At 49.5% G+C, this 26,204-nt stretch overlaps 1 protein-coding gene across 1 annotated transcript in view; it reads left to right on the top strand.

Moving 5' to 3' along the window:
* ANO2 (anoctamin 2) overlaps nucleotides 1–26,204 on the top strand; it is a 348,569-nt gene that overhangs the window by 112,242 nt on the left and 210,123 nt on the right. The window contains exons 8-10 of the mRNA XM_059184572.1: nucleotides 6,677–6,732; nucleotides 7,709–7,750; nucleotides 14,454–14,518. Of these exons, the coding sequence (XP_059040555.1) occupies nucleotides 6,677–6,732; nucleotides 7,709–7,750; nucleotides 14,454–14,518 (163 nt within the window). The remainder of the gene's footprint in view (nucleotides 1–6,676; nucleotides 6,733–7,708; nucleotides 7,751–14,453; nucleotides 14,519–26,204) is intronic.

Raw genomic sequence — 26,204 nt, 5'->3', positions numbered from 1 at the left:
AGAGAGAGCAAATGCACTGAGGGAGGGTCTACGGGATTCTGCTGTGGTGAGGGTCCGCAACATTAGGGAATGGGTTTTTGAGATCTACGTACTTTTTCTTTCTTCTGGGTTCTCTGTGGTGAGGACAGATAAGCAGATAAGAGATCCCTGAACACATAAGGTATTACTATGACCAGAACTATAAGGACCCATTGCACAAGTACACTTCTACACTCACTTCTTGTGTGATCCTTGAAACCACCACACAGAGTAGGGTCAGCAGAGGTTAACCAATTTCAGGGCAGAGGGATGAACAGGCTGCCTAAGATCAGAAATTTAGAGACAGATTTAAACCCCAGGTATCCTGTCTCTTTAAATTAATTAATAAAATAAAATAAAATAAAATAAAATAAAATAAATTAATAAATAGATGAGGCTTTCGGGGAAAGATTTCCCAGAGAGGTGGAAGCTGAGGTCTTCCTGGTATAACATTCATTCACTTATTCAGTGGGTATTTACTGAGCACCTACTATGTGTCCTTCCTGCTCTAGAACTAAGGGATAGAGTAGTGAATCAGCCAGACACAACACACAGCAATCCCTGCTCTTGTGGGGCTACATTAGCATTTGAGGAGAAGAGGTAATAAGGTGCCACATGGCTGTGTGGCCAGAGAGACACATACAAGGAGAGCAAATAAGACAGAAGACATGATGGGAGCCTCTCCAGAGAATCACTGTCCCAACGGGAACAAATGACATGATCAAAGTAGGATAATTTAAGGTGGAAATTGAGACACCATTTCCAAAGGTGGGGACAGGGAGTTGGGAATGCCTGGAATGAGCAGCAGTAAAGCTCTTCCTTGCTGTAGATCCATGAGGTGAGAGAGAGGTTACTGGAACATGGATGAACAGAGCAGGGTAGAGGAAACCCATGGAAAGAAGCAGGTGGCTGTTCAAGGAGGAGGTCAGAGGGTCCCATCTCCCTCTGACTGCTAAACCCAGTAGAAAGCCAGAGAACAAGGGAGCCCATTCATGTCAGATAGAGAAGGGGAGAGAGTGTATCTAGAAGGGGCCAAAAGAAGATAGGCACACACCCGAAAAGGCTGAGAAGCAGGTGGCATTTCAGCTCTGGGATGAACAAATTGAGAACCGTAGGTCAAGTCACAGCCCCTCTCTGGGCCCATTTCTTTCTTCTCTTGTACCATAAAGAGGGACCCCTCAGTGTGCTTGAAGCTTCTAATTCCAGCTCCAGCATTTCATAAACTTGGATTCAAAGGAGCAACATAGTCTCCTTTCCATAAGAACCAGCTAGGCTGAGAGAAGGGACTGGATTTCCTATAAATTCACGGCGAGCAGGTCCCTGGGCCATAGCCAGGACTTGAATTGCACAATGTTTGTGGATCTCAAAGACCATGGGAGTAGACAGTGGAAGGGAAGGTGAGGATTCAGGACTGCTGGCCAGGGTGGCTGGGAGCAAAGATGCACTCCTGCCTTGCTCCCTCTCCCGTGGCCATGGGTGACATTGCTCAGGTGCGGTGTGCTCCGTGGGTATCTGAGTCCCCTGGTGCATCTCTGAAAGCCCCGGCTCCCTGGGCCCCACACCGTATGTGCTGGATCAGAATCTGCAGGGGCAGGGTGCCAGGGGCTACAGTTTTAACAGGCTATCCAGAGGACTCTTAGGAACTTTAAAGTTAGATAAAGCTGATTATGGGCAGGCAGACTCCGTCCTCTTGGCCTACTGACATCTGGGAATGGAAAGAATGGTGCAGCGTGCTCTGTCCTCTGGGGATTTGGCCATTGGTTTTCTGAAGTATCCAAAGATAACCAAGGTGTCTCTGTGAAGAGCTTGATTGTTGCTAGGACTTTGCTAACATTTGTCATGTGGGCATTTAGTTCATTTAGTCCAGTCTCTTTTTGTCCTAGCCAACAGTAGGGCCCCGTGGACTCTCTTTGTCCTCCCTGCACCCCTCTGGTGGAAGGATGTGCAGGAGGGTAAAAACAAGCATAAGAAGGCAAAGAAAGGGTTACTGACCATCAAAAAGTTTGGGTGTATTGGCATTGGCTGATGGTCTAATTTGTAATTGGGAAGATTTCTTCTGTAACCCAACCTTTCCCTCTTATTTACCCTGGAAGTGAGGGATTAAAACTAAGGCACATATGGTGTTCAGAGACTAGATATATTTGTGAGTTTGGGTTCTGCATGGTGGTCGTAGTGTGTGAACAGTCTTGGCCCAGTGAAACTTGGCCTGCCCCCATGATGCCTCCTTAGTCAATGTAATCTAAAACCAACTCTCAGGGTCCTGCAAATTCACCTTATCATGGAATGCCTTTCTAAAAATGGAAGCGTAATTAACATACAGTGTTATATTAGTTTCAGGTGTCCAACATCATGATTCAATGATTCTGTACATTGTCCAGTGCCCACCACGATAAGTACATACAACATTATTGCAATATCATTGCCTATAAGCCTTTAAAGTGCACTTCACTGTGGAAAGAAAGCCAAGCCCCCTTGACCACGTCAGAGGGAGAGAAACACCTTTTCTACTTCTTTCGTATGGAAGTTATTGCTTCGTCTTCATGGACAGAAAATTACAGATTGATGGAACTACACTTTCATAGACACTTCGGTGTCAGAGCATTTAAACAAATGTATGCTTCGGGCATCTCTCCTCCCCACTCAGAAGACGATGTCTTAATTATTTTGACCGAAGCCAGACTGTGTTGTGTGTTGTAAACATCTGGTTTATCATTCATCCAACTGAACTGGTTTATATTTTGTTAGAAGAAAAGGCTCGGGATTAAAGGCATTTAAGTAATTAAGCACACGTCAAGACAATTTGGTGATGGGTAAATATAGTCTCTGTTAAATGCACCGTCTGGGACCTCTGGTTTAGATTTACGTCCGGCTGGAGCACGGGATGAAAGCAGAATGCCGGGTGGACTGGGCCCTGTTCTGGGGGGGAATCAAAACCAAATGGGTTTTCAAGAGTTCACCACTCCTCTAAGTACCTGTCCCACTGGATGAAAGTTTCCTTTGAGTTTGGCCTGGAGGGACCAGAGCTGCGGTCCCTGTCACCCAGCAGCTCTTGTAGATTTAATGAGGCTCTCTTTGGGAGGCCGACCGTAAACCATGCTTTGGTTGATCCTTTGTGTCCGGGAAACCAGAGATGTCTTGGAAGCTAAATGCTAGGCCTCGGGTTTTGTGTTCTGAGTGTGTGTTTTCAGGTACGGGCCTGGCGCCTGAGCCCACCTGCTCTGTTCCTTGACCCTGACCCTCTGGGTGCCAAGGAACCGTGTTGCCAGGCCTGGCCAAGTCAAGTTGTAGAGCTGTGGTTAGCACTGGGCAGAGGAGAAGCATGAGCCTTTTCTTTTAGGGATTATAGTTCTAAGAGCAAGAGGTGTGAAGATCTAGTGACTTAAAGGGACCGGAGGGATCAGTGAGATGTTTCTCACTAATGTGAGATGTCTGAGCTGAGACACTGCTTCTGTTTGCAGGGAGAGGGAAAGGACAGTGTCCTCTGTGCTTTCTCCTTCTTCCTGGCTCCCCTTCTGGGGGCAGCGGGATGAGAGGTCGGGTCTTTCTCTCTCCCTGGGTCTAGAGCAGAGAGGAAAGACTAGATGTGATCTTGAAGAAGAAAGCTTTGCCATTATGGCCAGATGGATGGGGCATGATGGAACCAATTAGCTCATTTTTGCTGAAAAGAAAGGAAAAAATTCAGAATTTCAGTTTTCAAAGCAGAGACTCTTATTTAAAAAAAAAAACGTTTGATTATTTTCTTCTTCTTTCAAACTGATTTCCATGCTTGTTTGGGGGTAGGATGTTGGTTTCTGAAGTCTGTGGGTGACCCAGGAGGCCAGAGCAATTCCCATTCTTGGGTGAAGTTGTAGATGAATAGTTATTTTCAACTCTCCTCCCCCCCTTCTCAGTTACTCCCCCTTTTATGTGCTGTTCCCTCCCTCTAAACAGCCAGTGATTGAGAGCACCCATATGATGCCATCTGGAAAAAAGGAGGCATCCAACCCTGGAGGACAGGGGCACATTCCCTCACTGCATTTTGGGGCTCTGCTTATCTGGGTTGGGACAACTTGGGTTTGAGGATCTGAATTGTGTTGGCCCCAAGACCAAGAACCGTTGGTTGTGCTTCTTCTCTAGGAAACAGACTAATCAACCCGAGTTCAAAGGTTCTTCATCAGCAGTGGTTGCCATAGAAAATTGGGGTGCCTGGGGAAAATGGGAAGAGATTGTATAGTAATATTAGCCATGGGGCCGGTTGCTCTCATCAGCCTTTAGGCCTTCTGTGTTCCCAGCAGTGAACTAGCTGCCATGAGAGATACATTTGAGGGGGGAATGGGAACCTTGTGAGCCTTCAGGGGACACACAAAACAATGGGCAGACATCCAACAAGGGAAGTGAGCTGTTCTAGGCACGTGGTACGCAGGAAGCTTTATTTGAGATGCAAGGTGGAGTGTTTTAGACCTCCAGTGATCTGTGATCCTTCTGAGGATCTGGCAGCAGGACCCATGAATTCAGGTTGTCAGCTTATGCTGTCAGGTGCTCAGCTACTATGCTCAGAGCCTCGCAAAACCAAGAATTCCATACCCGTTTAACTTTTTCCCCCATGGAGTTTGGGAACTGTCTTCAGGGTACACGCTGCTGCTGTGGCTACCATGGCTGTGAGTGCAGGGATTGGGGGAATAGTGCGCAGGGTACAGTCTGGGTTAGAGCTCGCACCGCCTGTGGTGCTTCAGCCTCTGTCCTCATCGACAGCCCTTTTGTAGCTTCGGGCCACCCCCACCCCCTCTCCTGACTTTGGACCCCTCCCCTTGGTTATTGTAGGGTGGCTTCACATTGCTGTGGTTACGGATCTTGAACTGATTAATGATGTTCAGAGTGAAATTGTAGTCTTGTGAGTAAGACAGATCTGCAACTCATTCAGCCCCTGGGCTCCCTTCCCCCATCCACACTCCCTTTACCCACCCCCTGCTCTCCCCGCCCCCCACCTCCCACAGTTATTTCAGATGGTATATGTTCATGCCAAGGAGGAAACTTAAAATAGGGAAAGAACTTGGCCCTTGGCGATGCTGCCGCTCCCAGCTCCCTGGAAGAGTGGTCCCTTCTGAGAGCGCCCCCTGCAGTCTTCCGAGGGCCTCTGCATCCACCTGGGGCCCATGGCGGGTCTTGCTGGCATCCCATGACCCTAGAAATGAGGCGAAGAGGGGCTGGGTTTGAGGAGAGAGGGTTGTTTGAGAGCCTCTGTGGTCTCTGAGTATGTGGGTGGGGTATCACTTGGGAAGGGGAGGTGGAAAATGTTGTCTAGATTGTTATCCGTCCTTGTCGTTTATCCAGAGCCGTGCAAATACAGATTACTTAGCATTAGTATGGGATACATGTTTCCCTGCAAACCTAATTTGCTTTCTTCTCATCTCACGACTGTCTGCAGTCTCTCTGGAAAGAATGGTTCAGGGCAGAAAGTGTGTTTGAGGCAAGGGGAGTCACCGAGTTCCAGAGCCCCCCCCTCCTCCTCCCTCTCCGTGATTACATGTGCATCCTTGCATGGTAGGGACCATGGTAGTGGGGGTTGGCGGGATATAATGTCTCCCATATGGGAACTGGTGACCCAGGACAGACTACCCTGAGTCAGGACGTACACTTTTACAGTCTCTGAATAAAGCCGTGAATGAAACAAGTAAACAACACTGCCTCCGTGCTGGGCGGAAGGTTCTCCATTGTGACTATGCAGGAGTTAACGGGAGGGAGTCATTGACTCATTTAACATATATCCAGTAGGGTCTGCTCTGTGCACATCGTGTGAAATACTGTTGGGATTAAAACATGAAACTCTTGTGTGGTTTTCAGACTTTGTGGCCTCAAGAACTCTTTGCATTTTTAAAAATTATTGAGAGTATCCAAAGGACTTTGGTTTATTAGGTGGGTTATATCAGTCAATATTTATTGTATTGGAAGTTAACCCTGAGAAAATTTTAAAACACAAGGGTCCATAAGCACATACTCTATTAGCCGTTGGGGGTGGGTGATGCCATCCCATTCACAAAACGCCACTCTGTACTCAGGAAAGAATAGGAGGGAAAAAGCAAATAATGTCCTAGTGCTATTATAAAATTAGTTTTGACCTTGTGAACTGCCTGAAAGGGGTCATGGGGATGCCCAGGGCTCCCCAGACCACATTTTGAGAACCACTGCCCTGCGCCACCCTACCTTAGGCAACTAATGGTCCAGGCAGACCAGCCATGGGCAGGGATAAACACTGCTCCTGGAATGAACAGGAAGGCACCAGAAATGATTCTAAGAATGTGCTGTGGGATGCTCTGATGTAATTTTATTGATCTTAATGACAATAATCTATAGGATCATTCCTGCACTGTCACGGAACATAGGTGGTATCACTGGACAGTCGTGGTGCTGGTGATAGAGTGTCTGTGGTGTCCTGGGGGCGTGAAGGCAGAGGCACATGAGGTTAGAGAGCACATTTCATTCTGGGCCATAACTTTGTATTTGGGAAATACAAATATCATTCTTGTGCTGAGAACTAAAGCTTCACAGAAACTTCTAGACTGGGGATGACGAGGAGCCTCAGCTGGGGAGGTGGTGGGGGATAATGTTTCCTGATGGACAGAGGTTAAGTTGAGAAACCCCTGCCCTACAGTTACCTTTTTCATCTTCCCTCCTTCCACAGGCATTAACTCTCTGATAGCAAACAATATCTATGAGGCTGCCTACCCTCTCCATGACGTGAGTATCCTTTCCACTGTGTGCTCCCCACAGTCTTCAAACAGTTGTGTGCCTCAGGTGACACCGTGGCTGAAGGCATCCCAGGCGGGGCCGAAGGGAGTCACGCCGCTCAAATACCTGGGCTGATTCTGGCCTCCTCAGAGGGAGACAACTGTCTCTCCCGGCATTGCCCCCGTGGCAAGCTGGTTTGGATACGAGTGTTCCCCATGCTCCCTGCGGTGGTTTTGGGAGGTGGTGTGAGAAGACTGACGAGGCATGCAAGTGTCTGAAGGGAGGAGGAAGTGGTGAAATCTCTCAAAATCCTTTATACTCTTGTTTGGTTAAGCAGAGAAGACAGAGAGACTGTAAGGAAAGCTTTCCTTGATGGGGGATTGTGTTAGAAACATCCCTGTGTTAGAAACAGGGCAGTGACATTCTTCAGGATGCTTCATGAAGAACTTAACTGGCCCATGGATGAGATGCCCTCATAGTGGCTTTGGCCCCTGGCTGGTCACTTCCTTTGCGTGGGTCACACGGTTATGCCACATGAGGCCGCTGGGGCAGGGGGTGCTCCCTGAGTGTCCGAAGGAGTTTCCAGATGACAGTCTCTCCCCACTGATGGCTTTGCTGTGGGCAGATAGGATGTCTGGTGCTGCCACTTGTGGACAGGGGTGGGGGGAGTGTGCTGTGGCCCAGGGTGATGTCGGACGGTCTGCTGGGTGCGTGCCCTCCATTGCCTTTGCTCTGAGGAGGCACAGGCTGATGGCGGATGCAATGGAGGGGGTCATCTTTGTGTGAGAGGCTGTCCACAGGAAACACTGCACGCGTTGCTGCCTAACAACACGGAATATTGGCTCCTTACCATGGCATGCTTTTGACTTTCCTCAAAAGGGGAATGAGAGAAAGGGATGACGCCAGAGAATAGAAAAGAAGATCCTTGCTCTGGCTTTGAGAATTCCCTTGGCTTTATGCAGCAGCACTCCTTTCTCTGTTACAGGGTGAATATGACAGCCCAGGGGACGACACGAATGATAGGAAGGTAAGCTGGCCCACGGCCGCACACAGCACTGGGGCACAGGGGACTGTGGGTGGGTGTGGGACTAGCTCCAAATGTCCTGAAAGTTCTGTTTACCTGCTTACGTATTTTCCAGCAGTTCTTCAAAGCTCCTTGGCCTCCAGGGGTTGGAAATGTGGGGGCCACTTCTGGTCACGGACATGACAGTGTGTGTGGGGGGGGTTGCTGTGGACATTTAGTGCCTGGATGGCCAGCACTGCTCACCATTCTGAGGTCTCCAGCTGTCCTACCCCCAGTGACCAGGGGGCCGCAACTGAGAAACACTGAGAGTCCAAATCCTGTCATTTCTAGGTGGGGAGACTGAGACACAGAAAGAGTGAGCACCTTGCCCATAGTGACACTGCCACCGTGAACAGAGAGGAGACTTGGGACGCTTCTGACTTCCAAAGACAGTGTCCCTGTTAAAAACATTTTATTATCCATGCCGTTGTGGTTTTTTCTCAGGGTAGGGGGGATGATCTTTAACTTATTCTTCTTACCCTTGAGGCAGACAAGTGGGCTTTAGAAACCTGAGGGAGAGGGAGGCTCAGTATGCTCTGGGCTGCTGGGAATCCGAGGTTACAGTTAGTGAGGGAACAGTCCCTTTGGAAGGACCCCTCCTGTGCCAAATGTCCTGAAAGTTCTGTTTACCTGCTTACGTATTTTCCAGCAGTTCTTCACAGCTCCTTCACGGCACCTGCTCTTACCTCTGTCTCCTGGCTCACCACCCAGACCCCGGTTCTTCTGCATGGGTGCACCACCCTCCCCCGCCATGACATGGCACTCTAAGCATCACCTGCCTCTTTAGTGGGGACTGCCTCATCTGGCTGTCAACCCCTTCATGCCCTTCTCCCACCCAGCTTCCCCCAGCCATCAGCAACTCTGGCAAGCAGAGGAGGGAGAGCAGGGGCGGGAGGGCTGAGGAATTGAAGCCCGAGGAGATCCCCACCCCCACCCCTACTCTGTTGTCTGGAAAATTATTCATCCCCCAAGTTGCCTTTTGAGCAGCCTCCTTTTTATCCTGCCCATTAGTCCCTGTTATGAAGTGTTAAGTATTAAAAACATAAAAGGTCTTTTCCAGAAATACTGCTGTGATTGCTTACACATGTCCCCTCTCTGCCTGCCCAGGGAATCTGCTGTAGTACTGCCATGTCTTAACCTCATCTGTTTTCTATCTGATGCTAATCGTCTCGGTGTTTAATTTCCTGAAAAGTCCCGGATCAGAGTTAAAGGAAAAGGAGGAAGCGTTTCTCCTCACATCTCACCTAGCTCACCCCAACCGTTTTCTGTCCTCCCGCTCTCTCATTTCACGTTCCTCCCCTTTAAAGGGTGATCACCACTGCTGCCCACCTAAGAGTCCTCCTGCTGAGTGGGTGGTGACCCCAGCCCAGCAAGGTGGAGCACTTTACAGGAACATTCCAGAGACCAGGAACACACAATAACTCTGGGGAGAAATCAGCCAGGCCTCTGTTATCTGCACGGAGGCAGAGAGAAGCAAATTGTAGACCATCTGAAATAGATGTTTATTTGTCTTTGGAACGATGTTGTGTTATTGTTAACAACACAATCTTGTAACGGAAATTTTCCCTTCCAGGAAATGTTTTGTGTAGGCCCATAGAATTATTTCCAGTGCACAGCTGAACTGGCAGGATGGGTAGACGTTGGGGGGCAGGGACAGAGCAGCTTGGAAGGAGCTGTACCTTGGTGGCTATTTCCCAGAGTTGATATCAAAAGGCAGATAGATGTCTTTAAAAGACAGGAGGCTCTTTCCTGGTGGCTTTGCCTTCAGCTTGCTGGCCAGTCCTTATTTTCCTCTGCCAGGGTCATGGTTAGGGAAATAGGCTTTCCTGGGATGGGGAGAGAGGGGATCCACGAGAGAGGGGAAATTCCCTCCCCGTTCCACCTCGTCCATTTGGGTTGGAAAACTGATTCCCAGCAAGGTGAGGAGATGGTTCCAATGGCCGTAAACAGTTGTCAAGTCAGGATGAAAACCCTGGCATCCACAGCCCTAGCCAGCCCTGTATAGCCAGCTCCTGAGCATCTCGGGTATGGCGAGGGGAATTCTCAGCGCAGTGCTGGCTTGTTCCTGCAGTTTTAGTATATGGGTGGGGCCTAAGAGGATCCACGTGAAGAAATAATCCAAACCTCCGAATACGTGCAGCATATTGATCTGTTTTAATTGCATTATAATAGTCTAGTGTTCTTGGAGAGGACTGCAAACAGATTTTGGTTGGGTGCCAGGGAGAGTCCTCGCATCTGTTGCTGCAGGGTGTGGAGAAGGGTCAGGAGCTGCAGTGGCATTGCTTCTCTGGGGGCCCGTAGAGGCGACTTGCAAGGGCATCCCAAGTTGCCCATCATGCCGGTACCTACATGTCCTCCTTTACTCTTCCCTGCAATTTGTGCCTGTCTCCCTGATCTCCTGGAGGCCAGGCTCCTCCTGGGCAGATCCCAGGAAAGCCCAGGGGCCCCTGAGAATGCAGTCTTCTTCCCTTCCAGCCTGCCTAGTGCATTTGTACGGTCTGGATGACTCAGCTTCAGCTAGGGGCTGGAAGTCTCTCTCTCCCCATTCCTGGAGGGTAATTAACAAGACGCACCCTGCCTCTGGAGAGCAGGGGTTTTCCGCCTTTCTAGAAAGCACAGCAGCAGGAAGAGGGAGCAGCATGGGTTTGGATGGGTCTCCCCTCGCTGCCTGTAGCTACCTAAATCCACATGAGCCAGACCTGCCTGGTTTTCTCAAGCATTGCAGGGAAGTGACCGTAAGCATCTTCGGAGGGCTGCCTGAGCCCCGCCACTCCCTGCAGCTTCCTCACCCACGTACAGGGGACCCGAAGGCCCATGACTGGACTGTGCTTCTCTTTAGCAGTGTTGAAACCCGGGCCTTGGGTTTTCCAGCTTCTGCAGATGATTGTCTTCTCTAGTGGATGGTTATAAAGTGACCCCACAAAAAGGTGTGTGAAGAAAGTTCTGTTTTTGTGACCAGAAACGTACTTTGGTCCTGGGTTGTCCCCTCTTGCCCCCATTTTGCTAATGGAGGAAGCCTAGAGAGTTGAAGGGACTTGCCAACAATTCGAACAGGTCATTACAGGATTTGAGAATAGAATTCCTTTCTTTCCCATTCAGTTCACCCTGTCCAGTCACTAGCCGTCCATCGGCGGCATCTTTCTTCCTGTTGGGGTCTGGCTCTCTGAGGAGCCTGAGGCCTTTGAGAGAGCCAGGAGTCACAAGCATCTTGCCATTCTCTGGCATTGTGAATGGTTTTCACAGTTGGGCTCCTTTATGGTTTCATGAAATACTTAAACCCACTGACCCACTGTCAAATGTGATCCCCAGGGAGCCGACTGGCTGCTTGAATGCTCTGATCCATCAGGCAGGGTGGTCCCCGTAGAGGTTTGGGGTAGGGCTGACATGTCTAGAATTACATCCAGGGCCTCTGATATAAGGGACTGTCCATGGAGAGGGAGCTGCAGACCTTCCCTAATCTATTCACAGGCATGGCCAGTCGTGAAGAGGACACTGGTATAGCTCTGAGGGAGAAAGTGGGTTTGCTAAAAGCGGCATTAGGAGACTGTAGACACTGCCCATTTCAAGGGATTGTTCTAAGACACTGTGGATGTCTTCCTGCATTTTACTCCACCATACTCATACCCCTGGGGCAGAGACTCCAGAGCACGCCGCCTTCTACCATGACTGCTAGTCTTTTCTGGGACCCTGTGGTCTGGGCTTTAGTGTGACCCCTTTGGTTTCTGAGTATGTGCAAGTGAACATTTCATAGAGATGGGGAAGGGTCTACGGTGCTGCCCACCCCGGCAGGGAGGCGTGAGCCAGCCTGGGAATAGCCACATGGGCATTCAGCCCTAACAGCTGTGACACTCCCAGGTCTGGTGCTCTGTGGCTGTAGGTCCCTTGCAGGGCTACCGTGGGATGTCCTTGGTGCCCATCCAGCCCATCTGCCCCAGGCTCACTCAGCTCTCTTGGCTCACCCCTCATCCACAGCCAAAGACTGAATCCAGCTTCGTGCTCAGAAGGCAGCACACTGAGAAAGGGTGTTTCTTATAGCATGCCCAGGATCTCACTCAGGGTAAGGCCAGCGAGGGTGGCTTTCAGTTTGAGCCTGTGCCACCGTGCCATACTGGTTCTCGGGGATATCTTTTGTCTCTCCCTCCAGGGGAGTGGCAGATCGGAGCTCACAGGCTTAGCTTTTGGCTTGATCCATGACTTAGAGAGGGAGGAATCCGCTCCAGAGGTCAGAGCCTGTGAGGCAGGCAGTGACGAGCCACAGCCCTCAGGGGAGTCCTTGCCCATACCTCCTGACGCACGCTGGCCTCCCTCTGGGCCACAAATGATGTCACTGTGACTGCCAGGTGCTAGGGAGGGCAGGGCTTGCACCAAGGGAGGGAATAAAGACCCAGGGCAGTAGAAGCACCTGAGGTGAAGGGGAGGAGACGATCTAATGAGAACAGTAAGATTCAGTTAGGAGCCGCCTGTCTGGAAGGAGTGGCCTCCGAACTCGTGGATTCACATCCTGACCCACCAGTCAGGCTCAGAGGGACCCCTTTATGTCCGTTTTCCTCCTTCACAGGTGGTGCTAAGTGTGGCTGCCTGTCTGTGTCTGTATATTTTCGGGTTCGGTGTCGCCATTGCTGTGAGATACTATGACAATAAAAGTCTAAACCCATTAAATAGAAATGCCAGTTCTTATGTCAGTTTGTGAAAAAAATCTTGTCTTTACAGGGTCTGAGGTGAAAAGGATGACCTCCTGCTGTTCAACTAGCTATCCAAAATACCTGGTTAGGGCAGGTTCTCCTGGTCAGAATGCCTTGTGACTTCTGTGTGCTGGGTGAGGGGACTAGAGAACATGACAAGATAGCCAGTGTCTTGCAGACTTGTCAATTCTAGACCTATAATTTGATTACATGCTAATGTCTCAGTGTGGATGTCTAGATGATGTCTAATTACTTCATTTACTTGTGGATAATCTGTGAAGCCTGCCGGCTAAGTGTTTGAAACTGAAATGCCATTTGCTCCCGTGGTGACACCTAGGTTTTGTCCACGTGCTAGTTCTGCTAAAGTTGCCGTTCAGATATCACAAGATGGCACACCTTTGTGTGTAGGTGCATCATTTCCTCCTGTAACTTCTAGAATGTGTTCCACTCAGGCGTTGCCCCCACACATCCATTGAAACCACTCTTATCAAGGTCATGAGTGACTTTAAAGTCACCAAACCTGTATGTCGCTTCTTCATTCTCATCTGAACTGGTTTGTCAGCAGTGTTTGACACAGCGGGACATTGTTTTCTTTTTGAGACCAGCGGTCTCTTTGCTTCTGGTGCACCACACCTTTCTAGCCCTGGACATCCCTGGCAGCTCTTGTGTCTCCTTTGCTGCCCCTCATCTCCTCCGCCTCTGAAGGTCGCCACGCCAGGTCCCAGTTGTCACACCTCTTCTTTATCTACTTCTTCTCCCTTGTTGGTTGCATCCATAGCTCAATGACCTTATAAATCATCTCCCATCAGACACCTCCCAAATTTTCATCTTCTTGTACATTTAGGAGGTCGACACGCCTTTGAAATTTAGACACTTGCATCCGGTTGCATACTCAGCCCCACGGGGCTGCCTACAGAGCACCTCAAATGAGTGCACCCCGAAGTGAACTCCTGGTCCTGTCCTTCCCCACCTGCCCTTCCACAGCACACGCCGTCACCGCCTCCATGGGGAAGGCCACCTTCATGTCTCCTAGACCACTACAGAGACCCCTGCTCCTATGGTTGCTCTCAGTCTCTTCTCCACAAGGCGGCTGGCGTGAGCGATAGGCGGTCCAAGCTGGGTGGTCTCTCCCCACTGCTGCACAGCTCCCCCCGGCTTCCTGCAGAGTGCAAAGATTTTAGCGTGACCCTCAAACCCCCAAGTGAGCTCCCACCTCAGTACCTTCTGAGGCTATCTCTGCCTATTCGCCTCACGCTCATGCTGCCCAGGCCACACAGCTTCCCTGTTTCCCCCAGGACATACAACATGCACTTTTTCTCAGGGCCTTTGCATGGGAAGGGTGTTCTTCTGCCGGGTGTATTCCCTCATTTCCCTCAGGTTTCAGCTCAGCTGTCACCTCAGAGAGACCTTCCCTTGCCATCTGTCTGAAATAGCACCCTTCCCTACTCCCCTGCCCTTCGTGTTCTGCTCCCTTGCCTTGATTTAGCTTTCTGTGTTGCATTTATAAATCCTGTATGTTGACGTGTTTCTATCTGTTTCCACATGTCAGGGTGTAAGCTCTACGGCAGCAATGACTCTTGTTTACAGTGCTCTCCAGTGTCTGGAACTTAGTAGATGCTCAAGAAACACTTGTTTCATGAAGGAGTGAGGGAACATAGCAGGCTCATTTTGCTGGACTAAACCAGGTGAAGGAGTGAAGAAGGTTGGGTTATGATTGGCAGGTGCAGCAGAGTCTGTCCTGGAGTGTGAGGAAGGTCACCTTTAGTACATGGGGAAGGGCAGTCAGCCTCTATAGCCTCCCACCATTGGAGACCCTCCTTATGGATGTCTTGGGAGAATTTTCCTAGAAGCTGGGCTTTGGGGACTCAGTTTTGACTTGCTAGGGTGGTTGTGGGGGATAAAATTCTGATTTGCTAAGGTGAACAAAAAGAAAGGTGAATGGTCTCCCCCGTTACCCCTAATCTGTTTCCCTTTTCTTTTTTTAGCTGCTGTATCAAGAATGGGCACGCTACGGAGTGTTCTATAAGTTTCAACCTATTGACCTCATCAGGTAAAATGTGAGGGGCACTCTTGGGAGGAATGTAGAGCTGCAAATGCTGAAACATACCCGTCAACCCTCTTAACCCCTGGCCATCTATTGGCCAAGCAGAGGGGCCTGCTTTTCTGGGCTGTATTGTCCTGCTGTATGTCTGACACATGGGGAAGCAGCTCAGGGGTGAGGATGGGGGTTGGGGTCTGTGTGAGGCAGCAGATAACGTAATGGATACACCATGACTTCCATTTTGAGATCTTTAGCACCATGGTCTCTCTTTCCCTTCCTGCTCCTCTGTTTTTGGGTGGAGGGGGGGTATGAATGCAGTTATCACTCTTACACATTCCCCTTCAAATTTGTCCTGGAGAAGGATGGGGTGAAGCAGATTCTTAGGTTATGAGCAAGTGGCCACAGTGTGGACCAGAGAAGGGGAGACCCGGCAAATCTCATGAGGAATGAGCTGGCTGGTCTGAGATGGCATGTCAGTTTCTGGCTTCTTCACATTAGAAGGAAGAAGAGACAGGGTCTTGGAATCCCTCCCTTCAGTGCTGCCCCCTTAGATGATGTCCTGGTACCTTGGGAGTTTCCCTGGCTTCTACCAAATGTTAGTGAAAGTCCTTCGAAAGAACTTACTAGAATGCTGAAGGTCTGACCACCCTAAAGTGGGTTGAAGGCTCTAGCAGCTCCGTGGGCTTGTTGAGCTGAGCTGCTTTCCCAGCTGGAAGGTTGGGAGGCAGCACTGTGAGGTGGGAAAGCACTGGGCTGGGAGTGGAGACTGGGCCCACCACTGTGGCCTGTTGCTTCTTCGGGCAAGCCATGTTCTTTCCACAGTCTTCAGGATCCTGGTTATCATAAGTTGGGTTAAAAAAATGGGAGGTTGAACTGAGGGACCTGGGAGGAAATTTGGTAGCATACTTGTTTGGGAAAGATGGGCACTTTTTGGCTGGTAAACACAGAGAGTGTTCCTGGCTAATTGCCCCGGGCTGGGATTGTGAGAGGGGCAGCAGTCAGAAGGATTGTGTCCAGAGGGAGGAACTCCACCTTCTCCTTGGAAGAAGAAAGCAGCCTCGGGGCTGCAGTTTGGGTAGATTCACCGCCCACACAGAGATAGGACGACGGCCCTCCCGGGGAACTGGGAGCTCGGTTGGATGTCTCTTGACAGCGGGGGTGTTTGTTCCAGCTGGAGACCGTTAACTGCAGTGCTGGGGTCGCAGAGCAGGGCTACGGGGTGCCTGTGACTGAGGCTTCCTCACCCAGAGCCTCCCGTTCCCAGGCTGCCTTGTATGGAGCACGGGCCACCTAGACTGTTCTCTGGGCCACAGCCTTGGTGTGGCTGTTTCCTCCGTGCCTGGTGGGCTTTGATCTTTCTCTCTGCATCCCAAGTGGCCACCCACTCTGTCGCCTGTTTTCTCCAACTACTCGTTCGTTTTTTTTGTTTTGTTTTGTTTTTTTTAAGTATGATTAAAAAATAAGAATTCTCCCTACCAGAGAGCCTTGTCTTTTTCCCCAGAGACTTCAGGTGACTGGCCGCCAGCTAAGTGGGAAATGTCTCCAGTGTGCACTCAGTTTTGGCCACCAAAGCAGCCTCACCTGCAGGGGAAGAATTGCCTTTGGAGCAGAGCCCTGCTCTGGGGCCTGGCTGTTCCTGAGGACACAGAGCTCAAATCTGTCTAGACGGGGCATGGTGTGCTGCAGAGCTGGAGACTGGCCACTGCTCCTCACACATCAGATGGCTCAGGGAGCTCCTACAGTCCCTGGGTGAGGCCAGCAGTTTGGCTGGTTAGGCTGGGAAGAAAGAAGGCTGGGGACCCAGGCACCTCTCGGAGGCCAGCTGGAGGGGAAGGGAAGGGGACATTGGGTAGTGTGCATGTAGGGGCCCTGTGGAAGTGGGTGCTGCTGTCTACCCAGTGGTATAAGAAACTCACCGACTTCAAGGAGCTGCTGGAGGGAGAAAGTAGCAGTAGTGGGGAGAGAGGGAAGGGCCAGAGGCAAGAGGGGCAAGCGGAGGTAGTAGATGGGTAAGCAGAGACAGGTAAGCAAGAGCCAGTTGCTGGAGGGTTCATGAAGGGGGAATAGGGTGCAGGGTGTCTGGAATGGCTACCCACACTCAGCAGCCGCCTCCTGAGACTCATGTTACATTGCCTTCCAAGGCCCAGCTCACTCCTTCTGATTCTGCCAAAGCCACCTCCTTCCCCTCCTCTTTGTCCTCTGCCCTCTTTCTCACTGCCCACTGCCCTCTCGGACACCAGGTCCTGTGGGTGTTTTTCCGCGCCCTTTCTCTCCAGCTGCTCTCTTTCATCTTCCATCTTTCCTGCTGCTACCTGTCAGGACCCACCGGACCCCAGAGCCCACCCTACCGTGGCTGCCTTCCCTGAGCCATCATTGGCCCTCACACTGTGTCATTGCTGTTCCATTGCTACTTACTAAGGTGAACTGTACCCTCTTGGTGCCTCGCATAGAAATTGTACCTGTGTGTTGGTGCTCAAAGATTGGTGAAGCAGCGGAGTCTTACATAAGTTAGAAATGATAATTCATATGAAGCTCCCCAAAAGTCCTCCCGCCTATTTCCTTGGACACTCAGTCCTTGTTTTCAGGATGGAGCTTCTATTCCTCCTGTGGGTCCCCAGGGCTCCTCTCTTATGCTGAACATTTGGAACATTCTAAAGCATTTGAGCAGTTGAGACCTTGGTGGGGGTGGGAGAATTGTTTGCATTTTGAAAGCCCCAAGGTTAACTGTCTTTCCCTTCCCACAGGCCTTCAAGCCTAAACTGGCAGTTTGGGGTTTGAGGCTCCTTTCCCGGGTGTTGGAAATGGACAGAGTTCCTGCACCCCTCACCCCTGCATCCTGCTGCTGCACCTTCATTCATGCCCAGCAGGCTGCACTGTGAGACTGCTGATGGGTGTCTCCCAGCCCAACAGGGCTCTCCAACCCTGGATCCTAGCTTTGCTCTAGAAAGCTCGGGTGGGGCCTGTAGGCCTGAGCTGACTGTGTGTGTGTGCGCGTGTACGTGTGTGTAAGCGTTGCCTGGAAAGTTCCCCAGGGAGGCATCCAGCAGGGATGCCAATCACAGTAGCTCTCTGGGAACTAGCAGCCAGCAGTGCTGGTGCCCTGGCAGAAACACAGCTTGTGACCAAGCCAGTGGATGAAATGGTGCCTTTGCTGGAAGGAAATGATCTTTTGGTCCCTTAGGAGCCATAAGAGGGTCCTCATAGCCAGAAAATAGATTTTTGCCTATAATGCCCTGGGTTAACTCCCCAACATCCCAGGAAGAAAACAGCCTTTATTGTCTGGGGAGCCTGGGGCCTGGGGCCTTTTGGATTTGTACAGGTGTGATCCACTGTTAGTCAGGGCCATGACCTATCTTTTCACTAAAATGAATGTCTGCTCACAGGCTGATTTTCTTAGTTGGAAGGTTTTGATACGGATGAGACAAAGCAGTAGGCTTTAAGCTGAGTCTGACTGAGCTCCTAGCTGTGTTGAAGCTGAGCTACAAAAATTTTATTTTCAGCCCTGGCCACTGCCTGCATCAGACTATATAAGAAAAAGAGGGGTCTAAAAGTCCCCTAAGCTTAGCGTGATGGCAGCCCATTGGCTTTGGGGAATTCGCCAAGGGGGTGATACTTGGGCAGCCTAGCGTTCACCGTATGGAATCAGGACTATGGTGTGTAGAGGAGTGATGGATTGGCTCTCCCTCATTCCCACCCATCTCAGGAATGCCCACTTCACGAGTGAGGCCCTGGACATGAAACCCATCCCATGTGGCAGTTCCGGGGTTCTCTTAGCAATGTCCTGGCCTGAAGCCTTTAGGTACAAACACTTCCACAGCAGCTTGAGAGTGATTTCTCTAGGACCTACCATCTCAGGAGACTTTGGGCCTGGTCCGTGGCAAGATGCATGGTCCTGTACCCCCACCGTGCTATGTACACGTCTCTGTCACTGTAGAAGCCCAGCTCTCTCCAGCCCCATCTGTGGGGAGCCAGTCTCCAGGCCTGACATCACAGCTGTTGCCTTTCCTTCCTCCTATGCAAGGCCAAGGTCCTCATCGTTGCTAGTGTTCTCCAGATCAGCCGCTTGAAGGCTGTGTGATAGGATTCATCCCTCTTGGTCTCTGGGCCCCACTGCTACACTCCTGAAATGTGACCCATCCAAATCCCTCCAGAAGGAAGACAGGGGAAGCCACATTCTTTCTTAGGAGGCTTCTCAGCAGGCCAGGCTCAGGAAGGACTGGCTGCAGCTGGTTTGAGGGAGGGAATGGAGAGGAAAAAATGTTGATCAACCCATGATTATTTCCTGAGTCCTGCTGCCTCCTCCTTGATCCTTCTCTGGGATTTATAAAGGCGGTTCAGTCAAGCGCGGTAAGCATTTACTGATGCTTATGGTGAGCGGTCTTTGTGCTAGGCAGCATGGGGAGGAGCGGTGATGAGTAAGGTAGAGTTTGTGCCCTGAAGGTCTAGCAGTTCTGTAGGCATGTGCAAGGCAGGATGAAGTGAGGGCTTACAGGGCTGAGGACACAAGTACAAACATAATACTGCAGAACAACGGATGAAGAGTAATTGATTTGCTATGAGCAAAATAAGGGAAGGCTTCCTGGAAGAGGGGGCACTTGAATTAGAAATGTTCCTTTCCGAAGGGCTAAGGTTAAAGGACCTAAATGTGTCTTCATGGCCAGCCTGGGCTGCCCTGTGTACGGATTTACTCTTTAGCCAGCTATCAGTGGCCAGGAATGCCACTGACCCAAAGTTAGATCCTTCATGACTGTTGATTGCGAGTGGTTAGGTCCAAAAGTTGACTTGGAAGCCTCACCTGTGTAGATTCTGTGCCAATCTGACCCATGCCTCTCATTCTGCCCTGTGACTTAGCAGAGAATCCAGGGTTGGAAGGAGGCGAGGCTAGATCACAGGGAGGGGAGACTGAGGAGGCATGAAGTGTGGGACTAGCGCCTTGGTCTTTGCATGGGTCCCCAACATTTGAAGTATTGGATTTATCTGGGAACCATTTTGCAGGCTGTAAAGAAATAGTACCTTGTAGGCCTGAGAATATTTTTCTTTTCCTTCTGGGAGTGGGGGAGGGAGGGGACAGAGTAGACACGGAACAGCAGGACATAGCTGGTTGAGGCAAGGCCGAAACAAGGATGGTAATGTTCTGTGATTTTATGTTCCATTTTCTAGATCAGGAAACAAGTCAGGCTGTTTATTAAATTTAGCTGTGACAGGGCTCTTGCTACCCCCACCGAGTGCCACTGACCTTCAGTATGCCCCCTCTGAGGGGGAAAGCCCATGGTCCGTGGCCTACCAGGAGTTGGGACAAAGTACTCTCCACTCCATGCCCAGAGACTGGCTTGGTCTTATGAGGGTGGCCTCTCAAGCCTCAGAACAGACTTCTATGGAGGGTGGCTCCTGTTTCAGATCAAACTCTTCATCTTTCTGCTGTGGTATCAGCCATATGGTACAGATGGTGGATCCCCAGCACCAGGAGGTTGCACAGACACATATATACACATGCTCCCTGTGGCCACCCAGAATTCCGTGGGCAGAACACGGGAAGGAGCAGCTCTCTGGCTTGCAGCTCATTCCACCTTGACTCTCTTATGTCCAGCTTCCCAGGGAGGAAGAGAGGCTGCTCTTGTTCTAAAAATATATGGCAAGGCTCTATATTCCATGTCCCTTTGGGCCCTTGTGAGCAATAATCTCTCAGATACCCGGCACTGCTGGGACGGAACTATGGTGGCACAGAGATGGAATGTGCTTCCTGTTCAGTAGCCTCAGGGCTTGGGCCTGGAATGAAGGGATGGAGACTGCTCTCATGGAGTATTTCTCTAGCAAGTACCCAGCTTCTGCTGCTTTTTTCTTGTAGTAGCGAATGCCTTGCCTCAGGGGAAGCTTGTTTCTCTGCTGGACATTTCTAGCCATGAGGAGGTCATGGAACCAGAGCAAGAACTTTGCTGATTTCCCTCCTTTTGATTCCAGGTTTTCTCCCTGAAGCTCAGTCTTTTAAATAATGGAAAAAATCTCTTGGTTCTTGGGTTCCTAACAGTTCTTCTATACCTGAGCTTTTTTTTTTTTTTTTCTTCCACACAATCTACTCTCGGATCTTTCTGCATATCCTCATGTGACATGGGCTCTTCATCCTCACGATGCTTCTCCGCAGGACTTACTGGCCTGGGGAGCTCAGAGCAGGGTCCCTCTGCACACCTTACCTGGGGTAGTTGGACCAACACATATTTTGTATTGACCATATGTCAGACACTGGTGCTGGACATATGGAAATGAATTAAGCATGGCCCCGTTCTGAAGGAGCTGAAGTTCAGAGTCAAAGCTTTAAGCCTAAAGATGACCACAAGGCTTTTCTGGGAAATGAAGGGACAAACTGATGGAGGAATTTACAAAAAGTAACTGTGAGCTATAAAAATAGCATATGGAAAAGATCATGAGGGGAAATTGACCCCCAAACTAGTCATCTAAATTGGCTATGCCTCAGGCAAAGATTATTGGGGGTGACCATAACTCTTTCTAGAAACATCCATGTGATGCAGCACCCACAGACCCTGGAAATTGCCAGGAAACATTTTAGGATCATATCACTTACAAATCATGGCAAAGCCAGAGCTCATATGTGTCTAACTTGGGTCATCACATCTAAAGAAAAAACTCCCAGCCAGACTGGAAATATTTTGGGGAAGTAAAAGTAATGTGATCAAAGATTTGGAGAGGATGCATCTGAAGACAGACTTAAACAAATAAGAGCTCCCTACCCAGGAAGAAAATGGAGGAGTGAGGCCGCCACTGATGAAGTTAGGGGACGGATAGAGAGTGCACATGTTTAAGTCCTGAGGCTTGGGCTTAGGGATATTCCTGTAGGCTAGGAGCAGTGCATTAAGAATGAAAAGAACTCAGTTTCAGCTCCAGTTTTGTTTCTAGTTAATGTAATGTCTGGACAAGACATTGTCTTCCAAACCTTAGTTTCCTTGGTATGAAAGAGGGATCATAACACCCGTCCCACATGGCCCATGATATTATTTCGTGGACTGTGATAAAGTATTGCACAGATACTGTGTTGATGGACATAGGGTTAAGTAAAGGTATTATCTGCTCCCTAGAGGAAAACATTAGTATTCTCTACGCTAACAGGATTTTGCAGAGTCCTTCAACTCATGAGTTTTGACAAATACTACATAATTATTAGACTTTTTAAAAAAAGATTTTATTTATTTATTTGAGAGAGAGAGACAGAGTGAGATAGTATGAGAGGGGGAGGTCAGAGGGAGAAGCAAACTCTCCATGGAGCTGGGAGGCCGATGTGGGATTTGATCCCAGGACTCCGACATCACGACCTGAGCTAAAGGCAGTTGCGAAACCAACTGAGCCACCCAGGTGCTCGACGTTTTTTTTTTTTTTTCTTACTGTGAATCAGTGTATCATGACTCTGCACTTTGTGTGTGAGTTCCGTGCTTCCTAATGACCCTGCAAAGTGGGTAGTCTTACCTGCATTTTACAGATGAGGATACTGAACTCTGTGAGATAAGGAGCTTCCCCAAGCCACAGAGTCAGCCCATCTGGGATCAAACCCAGGCCTGCCTGATTCTAGAGACAATGTTTCTCCCTTGTAGCATGGGGCTAAAGGTGACAGAACCCTTCATCCAGCTGGGTGTCAGGCGAGCTGGGTCTCCAGCTCCCTGGTGTTAATCTCTGAGGGAAAACTGGTGTGGGCTACTGGTCAACCCCTGCTTTACAATGGCATCGTCCTTAGGAGCATTCCCCTGTATTTAGCAGGAATGATGGGCCCCTCTCAGGTTGTTGAGCTGGATAGGATCCTTTGTGCCTCTGTTAAGCAGAGAATGCCATGTTTTTGATTTCTCAATTCTATTTTTTATAGTCTGTTTGTTCTGGCTTCTTCCATGCTGTCAGGTTGTTAGTGGTCACTTCTTTTGTCAGCTGAGTCTCTCCCTGCATGCCACCACCACCATGTGGCTGGGTCTCATTGGCAGGTTTTGGAACCAGGTTCACACCATGCACCAGGCGAGACTCTTCCATGGCCTGTCCTGGAGTCTGGCTCCTGTCAGTGTGGGATTTTGTGGAAGGTCTGCCTTTGTCATGGGAATGTCTTCTTTTTGTTTCCCACTGAGAGTGAAATGATGTTTCTGAAGCTCAGGGGGCCTCTGAGATGGGACCAGAGTAAGTATGACACTGCCAGGTCCCAAGAAACCCAGACTCCCAGAGATTTTTCTTAAAACAGAATTCAGAGTCTGTTAACAACGTGAGGATGGATCTTTTTATCAAGGGTTTACTAGGTGAAGAACTTTGTCTTGGGGTTGCTGTCAAAGCTAAAAGAAGAGGCAAGGAGCAGGAAGCTCAAAGTGTCATGGCGGGACACAAGGTGCTCACAGTGGGACGCTGCTGATGGAGGTCACAAGCTATAAGGAGTGCCCAGCAGGGAGCTGGCACACACACAGCTATATGTCAATGTGCCAGGCCCAGGTGGTAGAAGGTTTCAAAGAGATAGTAACTGGATTTAGTGTGGTTTTGTGAGAGAAAAAAAGCAACTTATGGGACTGATGAGTTTGAAGTAGAAAGCAGAGATTTGAAGGTGAAAAGAAATATGGTTGGGAGATTTATAGGACTTAGATGAAGTCATTCCTGGTCAGGAGAGGCTGACCAGAGAGACTCAAGAATGGCTGGGGCTGAGGAAGGGTTGAGAAGAAAGCATAGGGCTATGGGCAGGGGTTGGAGGAGATGTTTGAGACAGTGAGGGAAGAGAGCCCAGAAAGAGGCCTTATGACAGGGGAGAACCAACTGTCAGGTGGTTTCTCTGGAAGTTAGGCAGGTGGCAAAACAGCATACAATGGCTGGGGGACGTGTGTGCTCTGAGCTGTGAGGTGAGAGCAGGCAGTTTCTCACCTTTTCTTCTGGGAAACTTTGGACAAGTCATTCAACCCCTTTGGACCTGGTGTGCTCTCTCTCTCTGACAGAGAGGAGAATCTGTTTTCCACAAAACCTCTAGGCTGGCCGTGGCAGGTGCAAGCCTGTCTGTGGGAGTCAAGGACTTCAGGTAAATCTGAGGGACTGATCTTGCCCTAGAAAGAGGGAGGGGACTAGCATATGGATCAGTTACCATGGACACAGCCCAACTGTTTGATCCCGGGAGCCACAGTCTCACCACGTGGCTCTGGAACCCTTGAGCTCCCTGTTCCTGCTAATGATATTCCCTTGAGTGATGTTCTCCACCCACACCACATGGGTATGTAACCAACATAAACAGAAAACGTCTTAACACATTGAATAACATTGGCGGATCACACGTTACAACAACAACCACAAGATAGCTAAATTTAATTAGCCCAGCACGCCCAGGCTTTTTGCAGCGGGACATGCCTCTGTTTTAGAAACGGAAAACCACAGCATTTTGTGGGTCTGGAAGTCACAGACACAAGCAAGAAACAAAACAAAACAAAACAAAACAAAACAAAACAAAAAGCTTCAAGATCCCTGCCCGGGAGATTGCTGTCCTCTAGTACCTTTGGGATCATCTCAAGATATTCAGAGATATGGGTAGTTGGCTATCTGCCAAGGATTGTGGTCTGCCCTTGGCACAGTGGTTGAATCAGGCTATGGAAGATGTGGCACTTAACCTGGGTCACCCAGCCCACTGAAGGGACTCAGGAAAATCGTCCTTGAGGGCATAGGCCTTGGGGTTGTTGCCTCGGCCTCATTGGTTTCTTTCATAGACTCCATATTTAACTGAACACAGGAGGGACTGAGAGGGGCTTTTATTTGGGCATTTTAGTCTGGACGAAGGTAAGGGCAATGGCTGGTTTCCAGCTGTTATCAGTAACAACACGGCGGTATTTCTTGAGGTTGATATTCTGCCCACTCCTCAACCTTTAGTCAGGAAGGTAAGCTGCTCGGTGGAGAGAAGAATTAAACCAAGGGTGTCTCTTTGCCCCACCCATGGGCGCCCTGCCCCCTGGAAGCCCCATGATGTAGATTCCTCTTGCAAGGGTTCCTTCCTTTTCACTTTGGTCATTCTCCATGCTTAAGCCATCGTCTCTCTCCCCTATTTTTCAAATCCTGTGAGATCATATCTCCCTTTGGAATACAAGCACTTCTCTGAAGGCTTAACATCTTTCTGTCAAATCCTGTGAGACTGTATCTACCTTTGGACATATTAGCCCTTCTCTGAAGGTTTAACATCTAACCATGGAGTTGGGAAGAAGATTCCATGATTTGGGAAAGAGATTTAAGAGACCATGTGATTCAGTTCAGTTTTACCCAGCATATTCATCCAGCACTTTCTCCATGCCAGGCACTGTTCTGGGCACTGGAGTTAAAAAGGTAAAAAGATAGATACAGACTGACTTTGGGTGATGAGATACTGTGTCATCTAACCGGGAACACTTTTGAGCAGGAAGGTGAGCACTATTAATAATTATGCCTAGTGTGCTACTCAGCTGTTGTCACAAGAATGCTGCATAACAAACTACCCCAAAGTCAATAGCTTATAATAGCAGGCATTTACTTGTCGTGCTTATGTGTTTGTAGGTTGAGTGGAAAAGCTCGGCTTCAGGCTGGTCATTGGTTGGGCTTCGCCCCAGGGTCCAGACTAAGTTCAGGTCTTCATAGGTCTGTATGTTCTCCTTAGATCAGAAGATACCTGGGGCATGTTTCTCTCATGGTGACTCAAAAGACTAGAAGCCAAGGAATAGAAACAAACAGTACCTCTTTTGGTATTGCTGACATCACTTTCATTAACATTCCATTGGCCAAAGAAGTCACATGACTAAGCAAAAATCCATGTTGCTGGGAAGTATACTCTTATATAAGGAAAGAGGAGTTCATGTTTGCTGAACGCTAATCTAACCTACCATATGGAGATGACAGGTGAAACCAGGACTGCCCCAGGAGTATCTGGACCTGTGTGGTCCACACTAGTTTGAGCTCATGGGCCTTGTGATCTAGCAGGGAACACAGATGATACATAGTTAATTTTACGTGTGACATGGTCTATAGTAGAGGACCATGGAGTGTAATGGGAATAAAGACACCGGATAATCCAACGTAGTTGGAGAAGGACTCCCTAAGGAAGTAACTTTGCACTCAGGTTTGATACGTGAGTGAAACCAAAGATAAGCCAGAGAAAGGTGAGCCGAGTAATGACAACAGCTAATATTCTGTGGTACTTCCTGTATGGTGAGCACTGCTTCAGCTCTTTGATTTGTAGCAGCCCTTTGAGATACTATTATAGTCATTTTACAGATGAGCTACTGAAACACAAAGAGATTGTTAAGTCCCCCAGGGTCACCCAGCTAGTAAGGAAGAGGGAAGATTTGGACTCCTAAGTCTGATTCCAGAGTTGGTTCTCTTCACCACTGTATATACTGCCCCAGTGTTGGAAGAGGGTGCCTGGTGTGCAGGGACATTAGGTCTGCAGTGAGGGGAATGCTGGGGGGCCAGGCTGGGGTGAGGCAGGTGTCAGAGCCTAGCGGATCCTGTAGGGTGGTGGAGGATCTTGCACTTTATCCTAAAGGAAAGAGTACATCCTTGAAAGGCTTGGCTGTGTGAGTGCACTTGTGTGGGCAGCACTGCCATGATCTGGGTGGCTTTTACTTTTAAAGGGCTTCAACTTCTTCCTTGTGGGGCATTAGGAAGGGATTGCTTGTTTTGTGCCAGACAGGATGGGGGGGGGGTTGACAGGGAATAACTGGGGAGA

This window comes from Mustela lutreola, chromosome 8 (assembly GCF_030435805.1).
Source record: "Mustela lutreola isolate mMusLut2 chromosome 8, mMusLut2.pri, whole genome shotgun sequence".
Classification (NCBI taxonomy): Eukaryota; Metazoa; Chordata; class Mammalia; order Carnivora; family Mustelidae; genus Mustela; species Mustela lutreola.
Note: the sequence above shows the minus strand (reverse complement) of the source record. Positions and strands in the feature narration are given on the sequence as shown.